The sequence below is a fragment of the Vicugna pacos genome, chromosome 18 (assembly GCF_048564905.1).
Source record: "Vicugna pacos chromosome 18, VicPac4, whole genome shotgun sequence".
Taxonomy (NCBI): Eukaryota; Metazoa; Chordata; class Mammalia; order Artiodactyla; family Camelidae; genus Vicugna; species Vicugna pacos.
The window spans coordinates 21,004,755-21,019,517 of NC_133004.1; the positions used below are offsets into that span (position 1 = coordinate 21,004,755).

The 14,763-nt window shown below is 52.9% G+C and overlaps 1 protein-coding gene across 1 annotated transcript; it reads right to left on the bottom strand.

Annotated features, from left to right (window-relative positions):
* Positions 1-2,296: 2,296 nt before the first annotated feature.
* Positions 2,297-4,506, bottom strand: ZG16B (zymogen granule protein 16B). The gene is made up of 4 exons (XM_006204409.4): positions 4,409-4,506; positions 4,241-4,322; positions 3,922-4,027; positions 2,297-2,757 (listed from the first exon to the last, which is right to left on the bottom strand). Exons 2-4 carry the CDS (start codon positions 4,293-4,295, stop codon positions 2,418-2,420), a joined length of 501 nt encoding a protein of 166 aa, XP_006204471.1. The 5' UTR covers positions 4,296-4,322; positions 4,409-4,506; the 3' UTR covers positions 2,297-2,417.
* Positions 4,507-14,763: the final 10,257 nt, after the last annotated feature.

Here is a 14,763-nt window from a genome sequence, read left to right on the forward strand (position 1 = left end):
GTTCTCTTCACCAGAGGGAGTGGATCCAGGCGCCCCCAAGCTCCCTCACCCCGTGTTCTGGCCCTCGGCCTGTACTCTAACCTAGCATTGCATCCTGAGAACATGTGCAGCGTCTGCACCACGGGTGTTTCCATGGGGCCAGGGCAGGGCTTTGTGTGGAGGATGCCTCAGGGTTTGCTGTGGGATCCATGAAGGAACTCCCGAGAACCCACTCACATACAAGGGTGGACTGTGCCACCCACCATGCTTGTGACATCATCTGCACTATGGCCCCTGAGCTGGCGCCACTGTCTGCTCCTCCTCCCGCTCCTCCCGCTCCTCCCCTCCTCCTCCTCTACCCACTCTCCTCTAAATCCTCCTCTTATCCTGCCTGACCCTGATCCAAGCAGTGATGCTGGAGGGTCAGTGCTGTCACTCTTCCAATCAACACTGTCCCATTTCTGACCTTTGATGTTGCTGCACCAGGACTCAGGGGACGTGGCCCCCGTCACAGCCGCCAGCTCCAAGAAGGTGGGTACCGTGAAAGGGGTCAAGTGTTTTCAGGACTGAAACCAATTTCCCCTTTAGCAAGCCAGGGGCAAGGAATTCATTATGCAACAGAGCTGGCCCTCTGGCATCAGGGAGCAGCTGCTAAGGTGGGATGGGACATCCCCAGCCCAGCCTGGTGGCTTCTCCCTGACGCAGGAAGGAACATTTGCAAAGCACCTGCAGTTACACCATCCACACCCATCTCACATGTGTCCTCTGAACACCTGTGCTTTTATTACTGACACAGAAAAAGGCAAATCTGCAAACACCCATAATTTTGAAATAGTGCTGTGTGTGAATTTCAACATGTCTGGGATGACTGTAATTGATATGATGAGGTCACAAGCGCTGTTAGAGAGGTGTCCGAGGTCCCTTTCACAGGGAAGGAATACAGTTACCGATAGAAGACAATGAAAATATTGGTGTTTTTTTTCCTCATCCAGGTTAATGGACTCCTGAATTGTTCCCACAGATTCCAGGTTAAGAACCACTAAGTGGCTCTCAACCAGCATTCAACATTCAAATAAAAGTAGAGAGGAGGAAAATGTCAGTGTGCATCTCCCCTAGAGAGAGAGAGAGACAGGTGGGAAAATCTTTGCTTGATCTGGGGTTGTGAGCCCAGACTTTGCACCCAGACTACTTCAACTTGAATCCCAATGCTGCCACTTAGTGCTGTGTGACCAGGCCAAACCACTGTGCACTCTGTGCCTCGGTTTCTTCCTTTTCAAATGGGGTTAATAGATGTCCTGTCCTCTGAGGGCTGCTGTGGCAGGGAGTTTAGGTGGGACAGGGCCAGGCACTGCGCAGAATCGCCGAGTGTTTGGCTGGTGCAGTTTGATAGATGTGTGCATGTTCTGTGTCACAGCACAATGTGTTCCTGTGGGTCATAGTCCAAAATGTTGGAAGTCTGGAGGGCTCTGAGACTCAGACCTTGGCAAGCCCCCTTGGAGATTCCCAGTTTGGGATGGGAGAAACAAAGAATTTGCAAGATCAGGAGTCTACATTATTGGGCTATAACAAATGACCATCTTTCAAGAATACTGTCCTTGGCTACCCTTGGCACTGGCCTTTGCCCAAGTTGATTACTTGGCTTGGAATGCCCCTCTCCCCTTGTACCCAACTGGCCAGTTCTCACTCAGCCTTTAGGACTTAGCTCAGATATTGACTCCTCCAGGAAGTCTTCCCTGAAGCACACCCCACCACCGTACCGCTGGGCAAGAGTCTATGCACAACACCCTGTATCTGTCCCTATCAACACGGATGCCACAACCAACTGCCAGTATCTGCTTCTAACCTGTCCCCCATTGGGTGCCCCCAGCTGGACATCTGGCCTCTTTTTAATTCCTCTGGGGTCCCGGGAGACTTTTGTGCGCCAGGCCTTGACAGACCTATGCTGAGTGGGTGAGTGAGTCACTGAATGAATGAGTGGATTCTCTGAGGTCTTTTGCACATGCAGAGAATCCTGGAATTGAGCCTGGGCAGCACAGGCCACCTGGATGGGATGGGGGCAGGGAGCAGTGTGGGGCACCCTTGGAGCCCTGAATCCTCATATTTTATGGAATTGACCAGGGTCTGCATGGGCACATCCCTCATCCTGGGCAGAATCACTGAGGCCTGGGGTGTCAGGTCCACCGCCTGCCTCATCCTGCAGCTCTGCTCAGTGATCTCCACCCTGGAGGCCTCACCCCCCACAAGCTCAGAAGGCTCTGTTCGTATGCCAGACTCAAGGACCATGCCTGGATGCACTGTTCCAGCAGAAGCTTTATTTATTTGCGGATTCTGATTCAAGGTCTCAATCTAGACTCCTGTGCAGTCAGCCCACAACCAGCCAGACAGCATCGCAGGGTAACCCACAGCCCAGCCCTGCAGACAAAGAGTGACCAGTCTCCTCAGGCTGAGGTACTAGATGGTTGGACAGTGGTCATCTCTACTAGAGGATAATCCCACTCAAAGCCTATGCTGGAGATGCCCAGTAACTTATACTGCCCATAGATTCCAGTGAGCACCTTCTCACTCCCATCAGGTAAGGCAAAAAAGTTCCTGCCACCATTCTCTCCAAATACAGTCCACTTATTTTGGTCAGTGTAAATCACCAAGTACCGGAGGAAAAGCCTGTAGGAGCCGTAGACTGCTGTAATGTGTTCGCCTGGCTGCAGGAGGAATTCCTGGCACGTCCCACCTGCAACTCCATAGCGTTCACTCCAGGAGGAGCCATACCTCACCTGGATGCTGGGAGGAAAAGGGAACTCTGAAAGCTCGGGATCCAAGGGGACTCACCAGACCCAGGTCCTCTACCCTCACCCCCTGGGCACCAGCAAGGAGGTCAGCCCTGTGACTGCAGTGTAAGTCCCTGAGCACATGACTTTGGGTTTCTGAGACAGGCACATGGCTCCCCATCCCCTGTTCTGTCTCTTTCAGACCCAGTGATTTGGGCTTTTTCCCAGCCTCTCCAGGCCTCACTTTCTCATCTGCAAAGGGGGAGTGATTTGGGGGGTCAAGGGAGTCACTGACATCTTCCAGCAGGAGAGCTCCACAAGGTGCCCAGTCACCATGACCCTCAGGAGGTGCCAGCTGCTCTCATTACTCAGAGCAGGGAGCTGTCCTCTGGCCAAACTTGGGCTTTTGGAGCCCCAGTCACTGCCACCAGACCAAGTAGCAGGCATGAGAAGCAGGGGACTCCCACATTCATGTGGGGGAGCTCCACTTGCTCTACCCCTCTGGGCTGATCTGTGGTCTTTCCCAACCTTGGTTTCTATCCCCTAGCCTTCCCACGTCACCTGATCCCACCCACATTCTGTCCCCTTTTGTGCCTCCTGCTCTGTCCCATTCCCTTGCCCAGGTCCCTGGGACCCTATAAGTGCAGAGCAAAGATCCACCCCATACTTGAGCAAAACACCCCCCACAACGTTAGAGGAATGCCCCTGGACTTGCTGCCTCTACACAATTCTTGTGTTCAATCAGTGGTCCACTCTGACCCTCACTTCCTCTTCTCTTTGGTCCTAACCTGAGAAGACCTTCCCCATGCTTTTCCCATGAGGCATTCTCAAACTGAGAGACCAGTATTTGTTGAATTTGGGTTGAAAGGTGAAAGTTGGTAGAAGTATCATCTATGCCTCCCTTTAGCTCAACCCAGGAAGCAGAAGCCAGAATTGTAGGTGGAGAGAGAAAGAAGTGGTGCTGGGGTGCAGGAGAGGAAGCAGCAGAGGAAAAGGGACAAAGGGAAGGGATGGCTGGTGTCCACAGGACTCTGAGGCCTCAACTAGCCTCAAAGAGTCATCAGGAACCCAGTGAGGATGTTGGGGGAAGAGGCCCTCAGCCCTCTTCCCCAAGTTCCCTAGGCTGTGGTGTGAGTGGGAACACAGTGATGTGGCCACGTGGCCTGGTCCTACTCACCTCTTAACTATGCCCACAGCACCTATACACACTCGAATCCCGGTTATTTCATTTCCATTGTCTTTGGAGGTACTGAAATACCAGCCTCCTCCGGATCCATAGATCTCTAGGATGAACGAAACAGGTGAGAGAGAGAAAAAAAGACACACAATGATATGCTGGTGATCTCTGCCCAGAAGAAGATGGGACAGTCCTGAGACTAGATTTAGTCTGTGACAAGGGCTGGGACCAGACCTCAGGTTCTGGGTGGAGGGAAGTGAGGGAGACCACCGGGGACAGGGGAGGATGGACTGGTGGAGGCAGACCCAGCCAGACTTACGTCCTGCCCAGCAGGTGCTGCTCCACAGGAGGGTGAGGGTCAGCCACAGCAGCATGGTTTCTAGCTGGGGAGTCAAGAGCTCCTGGAAGGAAGAGGACAGGCCGTCTGACTCTTAGGAGCCTCGCCAACCTCGAGGGGCCCCATCCATGGCATGGGGCACCATCTTACCTGGCCTGGAGAGTCTTGTGGCCTGGTCCCGGCACTGGGGATTCTTGCGGTGCCTGGTACCCCTTCTATCTGGCCCTTTATACCCTCCTGGGCCCTGTGGGCCCCTGTCCAGAAGGGAGGAGCAGGGGAACAGGGAATAGCTGGAACGTGGGAGCTCTTCCTGGGGGAATCCCCAGAGCCATCCTGGGGGAGGCTCCCGGACATGCTGAGTTTATTTTCTTGGCTCTGTGGCCTACACAAACAACATGGGATGTGAGAGGCATTTATCTGTTACCTCTGGGTCTCTGTCCTCTGCACCCAGACTTGACCTTGACTTTGGAAGTAGGGGAGTTTTCTGAGAGCCTTTTCCAGCTTGATCAAAAAGTTTTCAACCCCAGGGGGATGTAGAGGTCCTCTGTGCCCAGAAGCTTCATGGAGCCCAGGCCCCCTGCCTCTTGCAGAACCCGGTTCAGGGCCTTATCAGTACTGGGCAAAGCCTTGTGTGCCCTTGGATTTCCCCCTAACCCTCAGAAAGTCGGAGTGGACAGTGCAGTTCTTTGCACCTGGTGCCATGTGGTGGAGACACCCCAGATGCTGGCCTTTCATGGCCTGTCACTGGCAGACATCTGGGATCTCTCCTTTGTGCTGGGTCTCAAAGTTGCTGGGGGTGAAATGGATTTAGTGTGCTATGAGGTGACAGGCAGCTAGGATGTGCTGACAGGAGGCAAAGCAGATGGGGGAGAGGGCGATTCTCTAGGCCCGTTCTTCTGAGAGCTCATGGGGACAGGATGAGAGGTCAGACTTTTTCTGGGAGATAACAGGTGCTTCTTGAGAGCTCCTGATCTGGGGACCCTGCTGGTGCAGCACGTCCAGGCTTTCTGTGATTGGATGGAGCTAAGGATGTCAGCAGGGCCCCCCTGGCCATTGAGAAGAGCCACAGGGTCACAATCATCAACCAAGGGTGTGATTGTGGGTGTGGAGCTGGATCAGATCAGGTTGGAATACTGGCTTCCTGCTTTCTAGGCACACCCTTTGGGGAGCTCAAGTCACCTCCGTGTGCTTCAACTGTCCCCTCTAATGTAAGCAGACAGCAATAGAAGCTCCTTGCAAGGTACTCTGAGAATTCACTGAGATCCTTCTCCATCCAAGGGCCTGAACACTCAACCCTTTATGCCTCCAGGCAGGTGCGCAGGATGTTCTTTAATCAGATTTTGGAATCGCCTAAGATTAGAAACAACAGACCTGTCCCCTAGGCTGCATGAATGGTGTCCTCGCTGTGGTGGAGAAATGCACAGGCTTGGAGAAAGGAATGCATCCCCTAGGCTGTGCTGATGCGTTGCCATAGGAGACAGGCTGGGTGTGGACTAGAGTGTCCAGAACACCGCATTTGGTTACAGGGAGCAGAGGTACAGAGTATGGCCTGGCAAGTTTACAGCCTCACTTGGGAAGTGCTGGCTCAGCAGGAGCTGGGGACACTGCCCTCATCAGGAGAGCAGCACTGTGGGGTCTGGGGTTGACAGGAGAAGGCCCTGTCTACTGGCCCTCCGTTCCTTACATCAGGGACCTAGGCCAGGGGTCAGCACACTATGGCCCACAGGCCAGTTTGCCTGTTTTTACACAACCCATGAGCTGATAATGCTGTCTATATTTGTAAATGATTATTAAAAAATTCAAAAGAAGAATTGTGACAAGTGAAATACCCTGAAATTCCAATGGCATTGCCCATAAATATGTTATTGCCCATTTATTTGCATATTGTCTGGGGCTGCATCCAAGCAGCAAAGGCAAAGCTGGCCAGTTGTGACAGGACTTTATGACCAAGAATACATAAAACGTGTGGCCCTTCACCCACAAAGTCAGGATCACCAGTGGATCCCTATTCCCTACCCTGAAACGGATGCAGCCCTGTCCATGGTGCTGGCGGCAGGGAATGGGGAGAGGGGGTTTATAACGGGCTTCATTTAACAACCAGCCTTGAGTGGGGAGAAGAGAGCAGAGAGGAGCTTTATCCAGAAAGCTGCACCCTTTCTTCTGGCCCTGCACTGGTCTCCCTGGAAGAGAGACTTAGGGACTTAGGCTCCCACTGATTCATGTTGCAAAGATGAGAGCCCCACACCCTGTTCTCCAAAGCTCTTCACCCTACCCCCAGGGGCCTTCAGCCTAATAAATACAGCAGAGGGTGGGCTGGAAACAGCAGGGTCAGCAGGCTGCAGAGGGACAGAGAACCCCTCCTGAGGCCCTGGAGTCTCCTGGGAAGGCGCAGGCGGAAGAGACCTAGGACTTTGGCAGATACAACTCCTGCAGGAAGGGGGCCAGGGGTCTCACAAAGGAGGCTTGTGTTCTTGTCCCAGCCCAGCCTCTTTTTCTGGCAATGCTGCCAGTTCAGATGCTATCCTTTCAGCTGCAGGCTGCCAGGGTTTGTCGCTCAGAATGAAAGTCTGTCTGGACCAGGACTCCAGGAAGCAGTCCCTGACATAGGAATTAGAGGAAGAGACAGTTGCCAGTCTGGACAAAGAGAGGATGACAGGACTTGCCCAAGGGCACACAGGAGGCACATTTTCATAGAGTACATGACGAGCATGCTTATAATGAATGCACATGTATACACATGCATTCAAAATGAAGATGTGCACCATGGCTCAATGTGGATGAACCCTAAAACACACACAGCTGCCCAGCTATCCCCACACACAGGGGCTTGCACTAGCCCGAGACACCCATGCACACCTATGCTAGAGCTTTTGCACCTGAAGAAGCCCCACCCCCTCGTCCACCCTGGCCCAGTGCTGGCCCTAAGCCTGCATGGGAGACTCAACATAGGCCCTTTGTCCCCTGGGATCAGAGCTCCCCAGGAGGGGATTTATAAGCATTTTAATCATAATCCCCTCTCTGGGCATAACTTGGACCTCACTCTGCCAGGTTCCTAGAACAACTGGAATTCCTTCTGGTAGAGGCAGACACTGGCCAGTCTGGCTTGTGGGTCAGAGTTGGGTCAGGGTTGACACCTCTTGTCTCCCTGTCCCTGGCTGTGGGGCTTGGGGAGACCCCCCTGCAGCCTGAGGCACAGCAGATAAGAGGGCCTCCATCCCAGCCCACTCAAAGCTGGCTGACCCCTTCCTGCAGCCCTCTGGAGGAAGCCCTCAGCCTCACTCAGAGGCTGGATCCTATGTCCCTGGCTCTGGTTTGGGGGCAAGTCTGGCAGGGCTCAGACTCCTGGGGTGAGGTGGGGGTACTGGCTCCTTTACATGGTCTCATCTGATGCCTTAGACCCTAGGAATCAGATGGAGGATCCTGCTGAGTGAGGGAGGAATATCAGAAGGGAAGAGGCATTTCTGTCGCAGTCCCAAGGGAAGTCCAAAGCTGGCCTTTGTGCATGAGTCTGCTTTTGGGTGGCTGCTGCCAAACAAGGAGGCCCACCCTAAGGGGACAGCTTGGCTGTGCATGTCTGAAACCCTCAACTCTCCCCCATTTACTCACTCATTCAAAATCTCCTTGGATACCATGCTTTAAGCAAAACATTTTTCTCCACTTTTCCCCAGGAGAGACTCAATGCATTTATTGGAAAGCCAAGACACACAACCACACATTGCATCTAATCTTTTATGTAATTAAAATTCAATTAGAGCAAGTGTTGAAAATAAAATGAACTATACCCAAGGGTCAAATTGAGAGAGGCAGGATATCCAGGTTCCAGTTCCCCGAGGCTGCCCTGGCACAAGTGTTTATACCTGGTGTACACGTCTGCGTGGGCTGCTGTAACAAATGCTGCAGACGAGGGGACTTAAATAACGGAGGTTTATTTCTCACAGTTCTGAAAGCTGAAGTCCAAGATCAAGGCTCCGAGTCAAGAGTCTGTTCTTGGTGAGGGCTCGATTTCTGGTTCAACCCACTACAGGGAGTTACCCAAATAGCCTGAGATGTTCCTGGAAGCCCCTCATGAATCCCAGATCTGCTGTATCCTGCCTCCAAGACCCTAGACCCACTGAGTCTATTAACTGTCAACTCAACCCCATCTGCCTCCCCTTTTGTAAGGCTCCACCACATCGCGGGGATCCAGCATTCCTAGAGAATTCTTCTCTTTGTAAATTTTGTGTTGTTTTCTAGGGTTTGGAGGTAACTGGGAGAAGCAGACACAAGTGTCTAGGCCTCCATGCTGACGCACACTATTACCCATCCTTCCATCTGCCTGTCCTTGAACTTGCCTTTCCAAACAGACTACTGAAATAATGTTCAAACGAAACTAGGGTTATTTCCAGATGGTGGGATTTGGAACATTTTTCTATTTCTTTTTGTTTTTTGTATTGCTTTGATTTTTTAATAAGATTGTACTAATTTTACAAAGATAGAATGATTATTCTTTTTTAAAATGAGATATACTTTTTAACTTGTAAGTTCTCAGAAGATATAAATGTGGAAGCCCTCAGTGTCAAGAACAGTGTGGGAAGTGGGTGCCTCTTACTTTCCTGGCAGAGTGGACTGGGCACTTTCTCCTGGTTTAAAAACCTCAAAAACATGAAGCCGTTTGACTAAAGCATTGCACCCATAGAAAAGTTATCCTAAGAAATAGTTAGGAAGGTGTGCCAAGATTTATAAATGAAGATTTGTCCACCACTAGGAGGTTGATTACAAGCTTGGTTCTGGTGATTTTAAGTTTCTTCTTGACATTCCTTTTGCTGACTTTCATTTTCTAACAAGAATGCATTACTTTGATAATACTCGTAAAGCCATTTTTCCTTTGCTAAGAAGTCTGGTTCTGTAGAACAATTTCTCCCATCATCTGAAACACCTGTCCAGGGCAGTGGCATGATGAGGCTGATGAGAATGGACAGATGAGCTGCCCCAGGCAGGGCACATGCCAATTCTTCCAGCCACAATCCACCTCTCACATTAGAAGGAAAAGCAAGCCCCCTTTTTAGGCAGATGGTCTGGTGGCTCATAAGACTCAACAAGGGAGAGGCTCCTGGGGTAAAGAAAAATGGAGACCCCTCCATGAAGAAGGACTCTACACAGAGAGCCTGAGCAGCTGGAGACAGAATGGGGTGACGGCAACGGGGAGGCGAGGAGTGGAGGTGGGGGCAGAGTTATCACAACATAGAAATAAGTTCATGGACATAAGCATTGCTTCAGGCACCTTAATTCCCTGCATTTCCATCTACCTGCTTTATTTAGTAAACATCCAATGAGGAAATAAGGACACCAGGCCGTTTCCCCACTTCTAGATGGACACCTGGACCCGCTGAGCAGCCTGGTCTCAGCTAACCTGCGCCCCCTCGTGTCGGATTTGGCACATGGCAGGGACAGGTGCTGAAAGGAAGCGAGGCTTTACTGAAGAAAAATTCCACCTGAGAAGATGGAGGCTGTCGGATCAGGGGATCCTAAAAGAGAGACCAGGGGAACTGACAGGATCCTAGAGACGGTGGGGCAGCCTCTCACACGGCCCTGGTGAAATTCCTCAAAAGCGAGGGTCCCCTGGTCAAGTAAGTCTGGGGAACGTTGCCTGCTGTATCTCCTCTTCCAGATTTCTGCCGCGTTTTAGCTATCAAAGTCATTGAAAAGGTCTACATCAAAGAAACCAGTTTAACTTTCCCCAAAGTCTGTGATCATAGAATCCTTTCACAAATGAAGTGCATTAACATCCCTGGGAAATAACATTCCAAAGGAACGCACTTTGGGAACACGGCTCAGGAGGAACCATGGTTGAGGAGGAGGGCTGGGCTGCTCCAGGATCAATTTGGAGGAGACGTGAGACGGAGATCCTGGCTCAGTTCTCATGCCGGGGCCTCAGGGGTCGGGAGGCCGGTCAGATGATGATTGTGGTGGTGATAGCAAATGCGTCGTGCTTACTCTAGACCAGGTATTATTCTAAGCACTTTATCTATTAACTCATATCATTCTGACAGTCTAGAAGGCAGGTATACATTTTATATACGAAAAGAAATGAAGCTGAACCCTCATCCGTTGCTTGTGGGAAAACAAAATTGGTGCTCTCCGGCCGCTGCACGCTTTGGGACACGTTTAAATCAAAATAACACCTTCACGGCCACCCACGGGGGTTGGGGGGAGGGTCACCTGAAGCCCCGAGGGAATTGACCCTTCAAATGCGAGAAGGCCTCCTGAGAGGATGAAGGAACACAGACCCACTTGTCTCAGGTGAGATTCCTCAGAGGTAGATGCTGAGGGGGATCAGGTGCGAGGAAGGGAGGGCCAGGGCGGGGTGAGCACGGCGGGGTGGCTGGCTGCAGCCCCCTTCTCATTCTGAAAGAAGGGCACCGCCCAGAGCCCAAGGGATCCGGCCTGGGCAGGAGGCAGCCGGGCTGGGGGCAGGGTTCCTCCTCTGGCTCCGCCCCCAGCGCCTGGCAAGGTTGACGTGGGGATTTCCTCTCAGGGCCAGGAGAGGGCGCAGTTCCAAATGAGCCGCCTGGGAAGGGCAGAGCCCTTTGGGCACAACCCCTCCCCACCTACCCCCCTGCCCTCCACACCAACCTTGTGTGGGAGACCCCCGAGGAGGAGAGTCAGGGAGAGGTGAGGCCTTCAAAGGCCATCCGGAACTTTGTGCAGGGGGTCACCCCAGGAATCCCCATGGGGCCAGAATTAGTCCCCACCCAGCTCAGCCAAGAGGTCGGGTCAATCCTGCCTTGCCCAGCCCTGCCCAGCCTGGCTCCCAGCACTAGCCTGCCCTGGGAACCCGAAAAGAAGCGAGGCATGACTATTTCTTGGTTTTATGCACTTCTTTGTTGACTGGACATTCTTCCCAATTAGGAGGTGACTTTTTCAAGGGCAGGCCAGGGTCTGTTTGGGTCATTCATGCGTCACCAGCTCTGGAAGATAGGATTCCACTCCCACCCCCACCACACCCCATAGTAGGCCCCGTGCTGGGCTTGGGGATCCTCAGCCTGGGTTCCGTGTCCCCTCGGGCCCTGGCTGTCCTGTTCTGCTCCCCCACATCCCCATGTCCCAGGTGCCCTCACCATGTGTGGCCACCAGGCTGGGCCTGCCCGTCTTCCTGGTGTTGACTCTGATGCTCCTGCGCCCGACCCCTGCCAGCCCTACAGGCTCCTGGCCCGGCCCAGGTCCTGGTACTGGTTCTCAGAAAGGGACAAGTCAAGGGTCTCTCATCCCCTCCTGTTCGCACCGTGTCCTGACGGCTGGGCCTGGGCGAACATGACTGGGCCCTACTGCCCATCTTCCAGGACCTTCCTCCACCCTCCTGTTCCCCTGCCCCGGCCTGATGGCTGATTCTGGCCCCACAGGGAGCTTCCCTGTCCTCCCAGGACAGCACTGCGGGGCTCTCACATGAGCCTCCCAGCCCACTGGGGCTGAGTTGCGGTCCCCTGGTACTTCTGCCTTAGTTTTTCCTTTTCTGACATCCCAGGGAGCTGTGCCTCTGCGGGTAGATCCCACTGAGGGCTCCCTCTCTCCACCCTTCTCCTGTCCTCAGGTCACCCCTGAACCCTAAATCTGCCCCAACTGACGCATGTTGGGTCTGATGCCTGGCGGATCTGGGTCTTAAAGTTTGTGGGCTAGAATTCTGACAAGTACCTAAACTGAGCTAAAAATCCAGGTGTTGGTGGGATGAGTACATTTCTGGAAGCTATGGGGGAATCCATTTCCTTCCTTTTTCCAGATTCTAGAGTCCACCCTCATTCCTTGGCTCATGACCCTTCCTCCATCAGCAAAGCCAGCAGTGGCAGATGGTGCCTTCCCACATCACATCACTCTGCCTTCCTCCTCCGGCTCCTTCTGGTATTAAGGACCCTGTGATACACTGGCCCACCCAGATAATCCGGGATAATCTCATCTCCTACCCTGAAGTCTGCAGAATCCCTTTGCCACATGAAGTAATCTGTTCACAGTTTCCGGAGATTAGGAAACAGACATCCTTGAGTTCCATATTTTCCTCGTACAGGTAACGTCCTTGGAGAGGGCGGGTAGGAGATAAACCTTCTAAGCTTTCCTGCCTGGGAATGACAAAATCTTGCCTTTCGTTGATGGTTTGCTGGGTTTAGAATTTTAAATCTAAAGTAATTTTCTCTCAGACCTTGGAAGACCTAGCTGTATCACTTTCTAGTGTCCGATTCTAGAAAATTAGCGTTCTATTGTTACTAATAGTAGTGGTCCTGAAATTTTTACTTAGAATTGGTGCATGAACAATAGTTTGGCTGGAAGTAGGTGGCTTGAATCTGCAGCTGTGAGAGTCTCTTCTGGGAGCCTGTGAAAATATCGCTCGTCCAAACCACACCCAACTGTATTCTTGTTTTGGTTTTCTGATTACAAAAGTAAGTGGCTAAAGGGAAAATCTGGAAAGGACTAACAGGTATAAAAAAGGTGGTAATCCCAGGGGTAACAAGTGTTGATATTTTAGTGTCTCTATACGGGTACCCAGCTCTCCGTACAATAAAATATATACAACACTCTGAATTGTGTTTCCATTTAGAACCTGCCAGAAATACTTCAATTTCTCTGTAATTATTCTATGAAACATTTGTCAAAAGGGAAATAATAATCTTAGGGGCTGTCCAAAGATCTGTTTTGGCTTTCTACAACTTTTTGGAGAAAAAGAAAAGGAAGAGGAAAAAAATGTAGGAGTGGTGCCACCCATAATATGTGCTGAAAAATAACGAGCATGAGCTCAATAAACTGATAAGTAACCTATAAAAAACGAGGCAAAAAAAGCATCTTATGACTCAACAGGATGAAGCTGCCGGTTTAACTGTCTTAGCAAATTTGAGAACAAAAGAAAGGCCCTGTTAACCCTGGACAGTGGGAAAACATACCATAGGACATTGGTCACTTAGCTACCTCCCACCCCCGTCAGATAGGGTCCACCACGTCCCCGTCAGATAGGGTCCACCACGTCCCCACCATGCACGTCCCCCCGGCGGTCGTGCACTCCCAGCTTCAGTTGTAGCGGGACAGGCAATTCCACTTGCAAACCAGGTCAGCGCCCACTGGCCAGTGATGGGGTCCCGGCTGGGGGCGGTGCAGCCCTTGTGTCCAGGAGTGCCCGAGGCCACTCTCTGGGGGCTGGGTCACCTTTTTGGTGGAAAGCAGCTGGAATGTGAATGCTGAAGGTTCCAGGACCAGGTGCTGTGGGGTGATAAACCCTGAGTTTCCCCACCTAGGAAAGGCCCTCCCCCATCACTCCTACCTGAAGCTCCCCAATTGCCTTCCCAGGTCGGCTGGAGAGGTCTTACCATCTTTGGCCTGTCCCAGGACAAGTACAGGGAGCGAGGGCAGTGGCCACTGGGGTCGAGGGTTGCCCCTGCCTGTGCTTACCCAGCTCCCGGGGCTCCGTGTGCACCAGCTAGGCCCATGGTTACCTGGGTCTGTGCCGAAGATGACTGCAGTGACCCCGGGACAGAGTATCGAGGGGTTCACTGTCTCCCCAGCCTTGGGCACCGATTTCCAGTGGGGTTGCTGGATGTCTTCACCGAGTGGGCCTGCTGTGTCACTCACAGGGAGAGCATGTGCTACTCGGTCCCGCTATGGCCTCGTGCGCCAAGCCTGCAGGCTGAGGGCCCTCCATGTGGGAAAGCCCACGTTAGTGATAAACTGTGACAGTCGGCCTGGAGGGCTGTAAAGGGGGTGATGAGCAGGAGTGATGGGGTGGAGGGAGCAGCAAGCCCCCAAAAAGAGACAAGGTCTCAACTGAGGCCTGGAGGAAGGCAGGAGTCAACCAGGAAAGAGAGGAACATTCTAGACCAAGGGAGCAGCACCTGTAAGGATGGAGGTGGCCAGAGCAGAGTGGGGACATAGTGACGGGGGTGATGGAAGGGGGGCCCTGCAGGGGTGGGGTGCCCGCTGGGCCAGGACCCTAGGAGCACTGGGAAGCAGTCAGGGGTGCTGAGCTGCCAGGCGGGGAGTGGAGACTTCCATCTGGTTTGGGGGTCGCCCACCAGCATTCACCCACCCTCCCTGTTTGGGGAACCAGGCCTCCTCCTGGGGCTCACAGGTGAGTAAGGAGGATGGGCGCTGTGGGTGGGGAGCAAGGGCAGATCTAGACTGACGAGAGCCCCTCACGCCTTCCTGCACTCACAGCGCTCGTGGATCTGGTGAAAATGCAGAGCTGCTTGGATAGTTCTGAGGTGCCTGAGTCAGCCCCGCAGGCCTGGTCCCTTGGCTGTGCTGAGGCTGGGTTCTGGGACCCCAAATTGGAGTGGGGCACAGACACTCTGGATGCTGCCCCCTCCACCAGGCAACCTTGTGAAGCTTGGAGCCCCCACGCCCCCAGGACAACCCTCAACCTCAGGGAGTCAGGAGACGCAGTCTCGCCCGGGTCCTTGTCCTCCTCGGGCGATGCTGAGGCGCGTCCCTGCGGTTTCTCAGGGGCCCCCAGCCAGACTGCACCTCAGGTACCCACAAGGGTAACCTCCACA

What these genes read in the sequence shown, in the direction of transcription:
- ZG16B (XM_006204409.4), bottom strand. Translation starts at nt 4,295, where the DNA reads ATGCTGCTGTGGCTGACCCTCACCCTCCTGTGGAGCAGCACCTGCTGG. An exon ending in CAGCACCTGCTGGGCAGGAC is followed by an intron (nt 4,028 to 4,240) that starts GTAAGTCTGGCT and finishes CGTTCATCCTAG; the next exon opens with AGATCTATGGATCCGGAGGA. An exon ending in GCTGTGGGCATAGTTAAGAG is followed by an intron (nt 2,758 to 3,921) that starts GTGAGTAGGACC and finishes TTTTCCTCCCAG; the next exon opens with CATCCAGGTGAGGTATGGCT.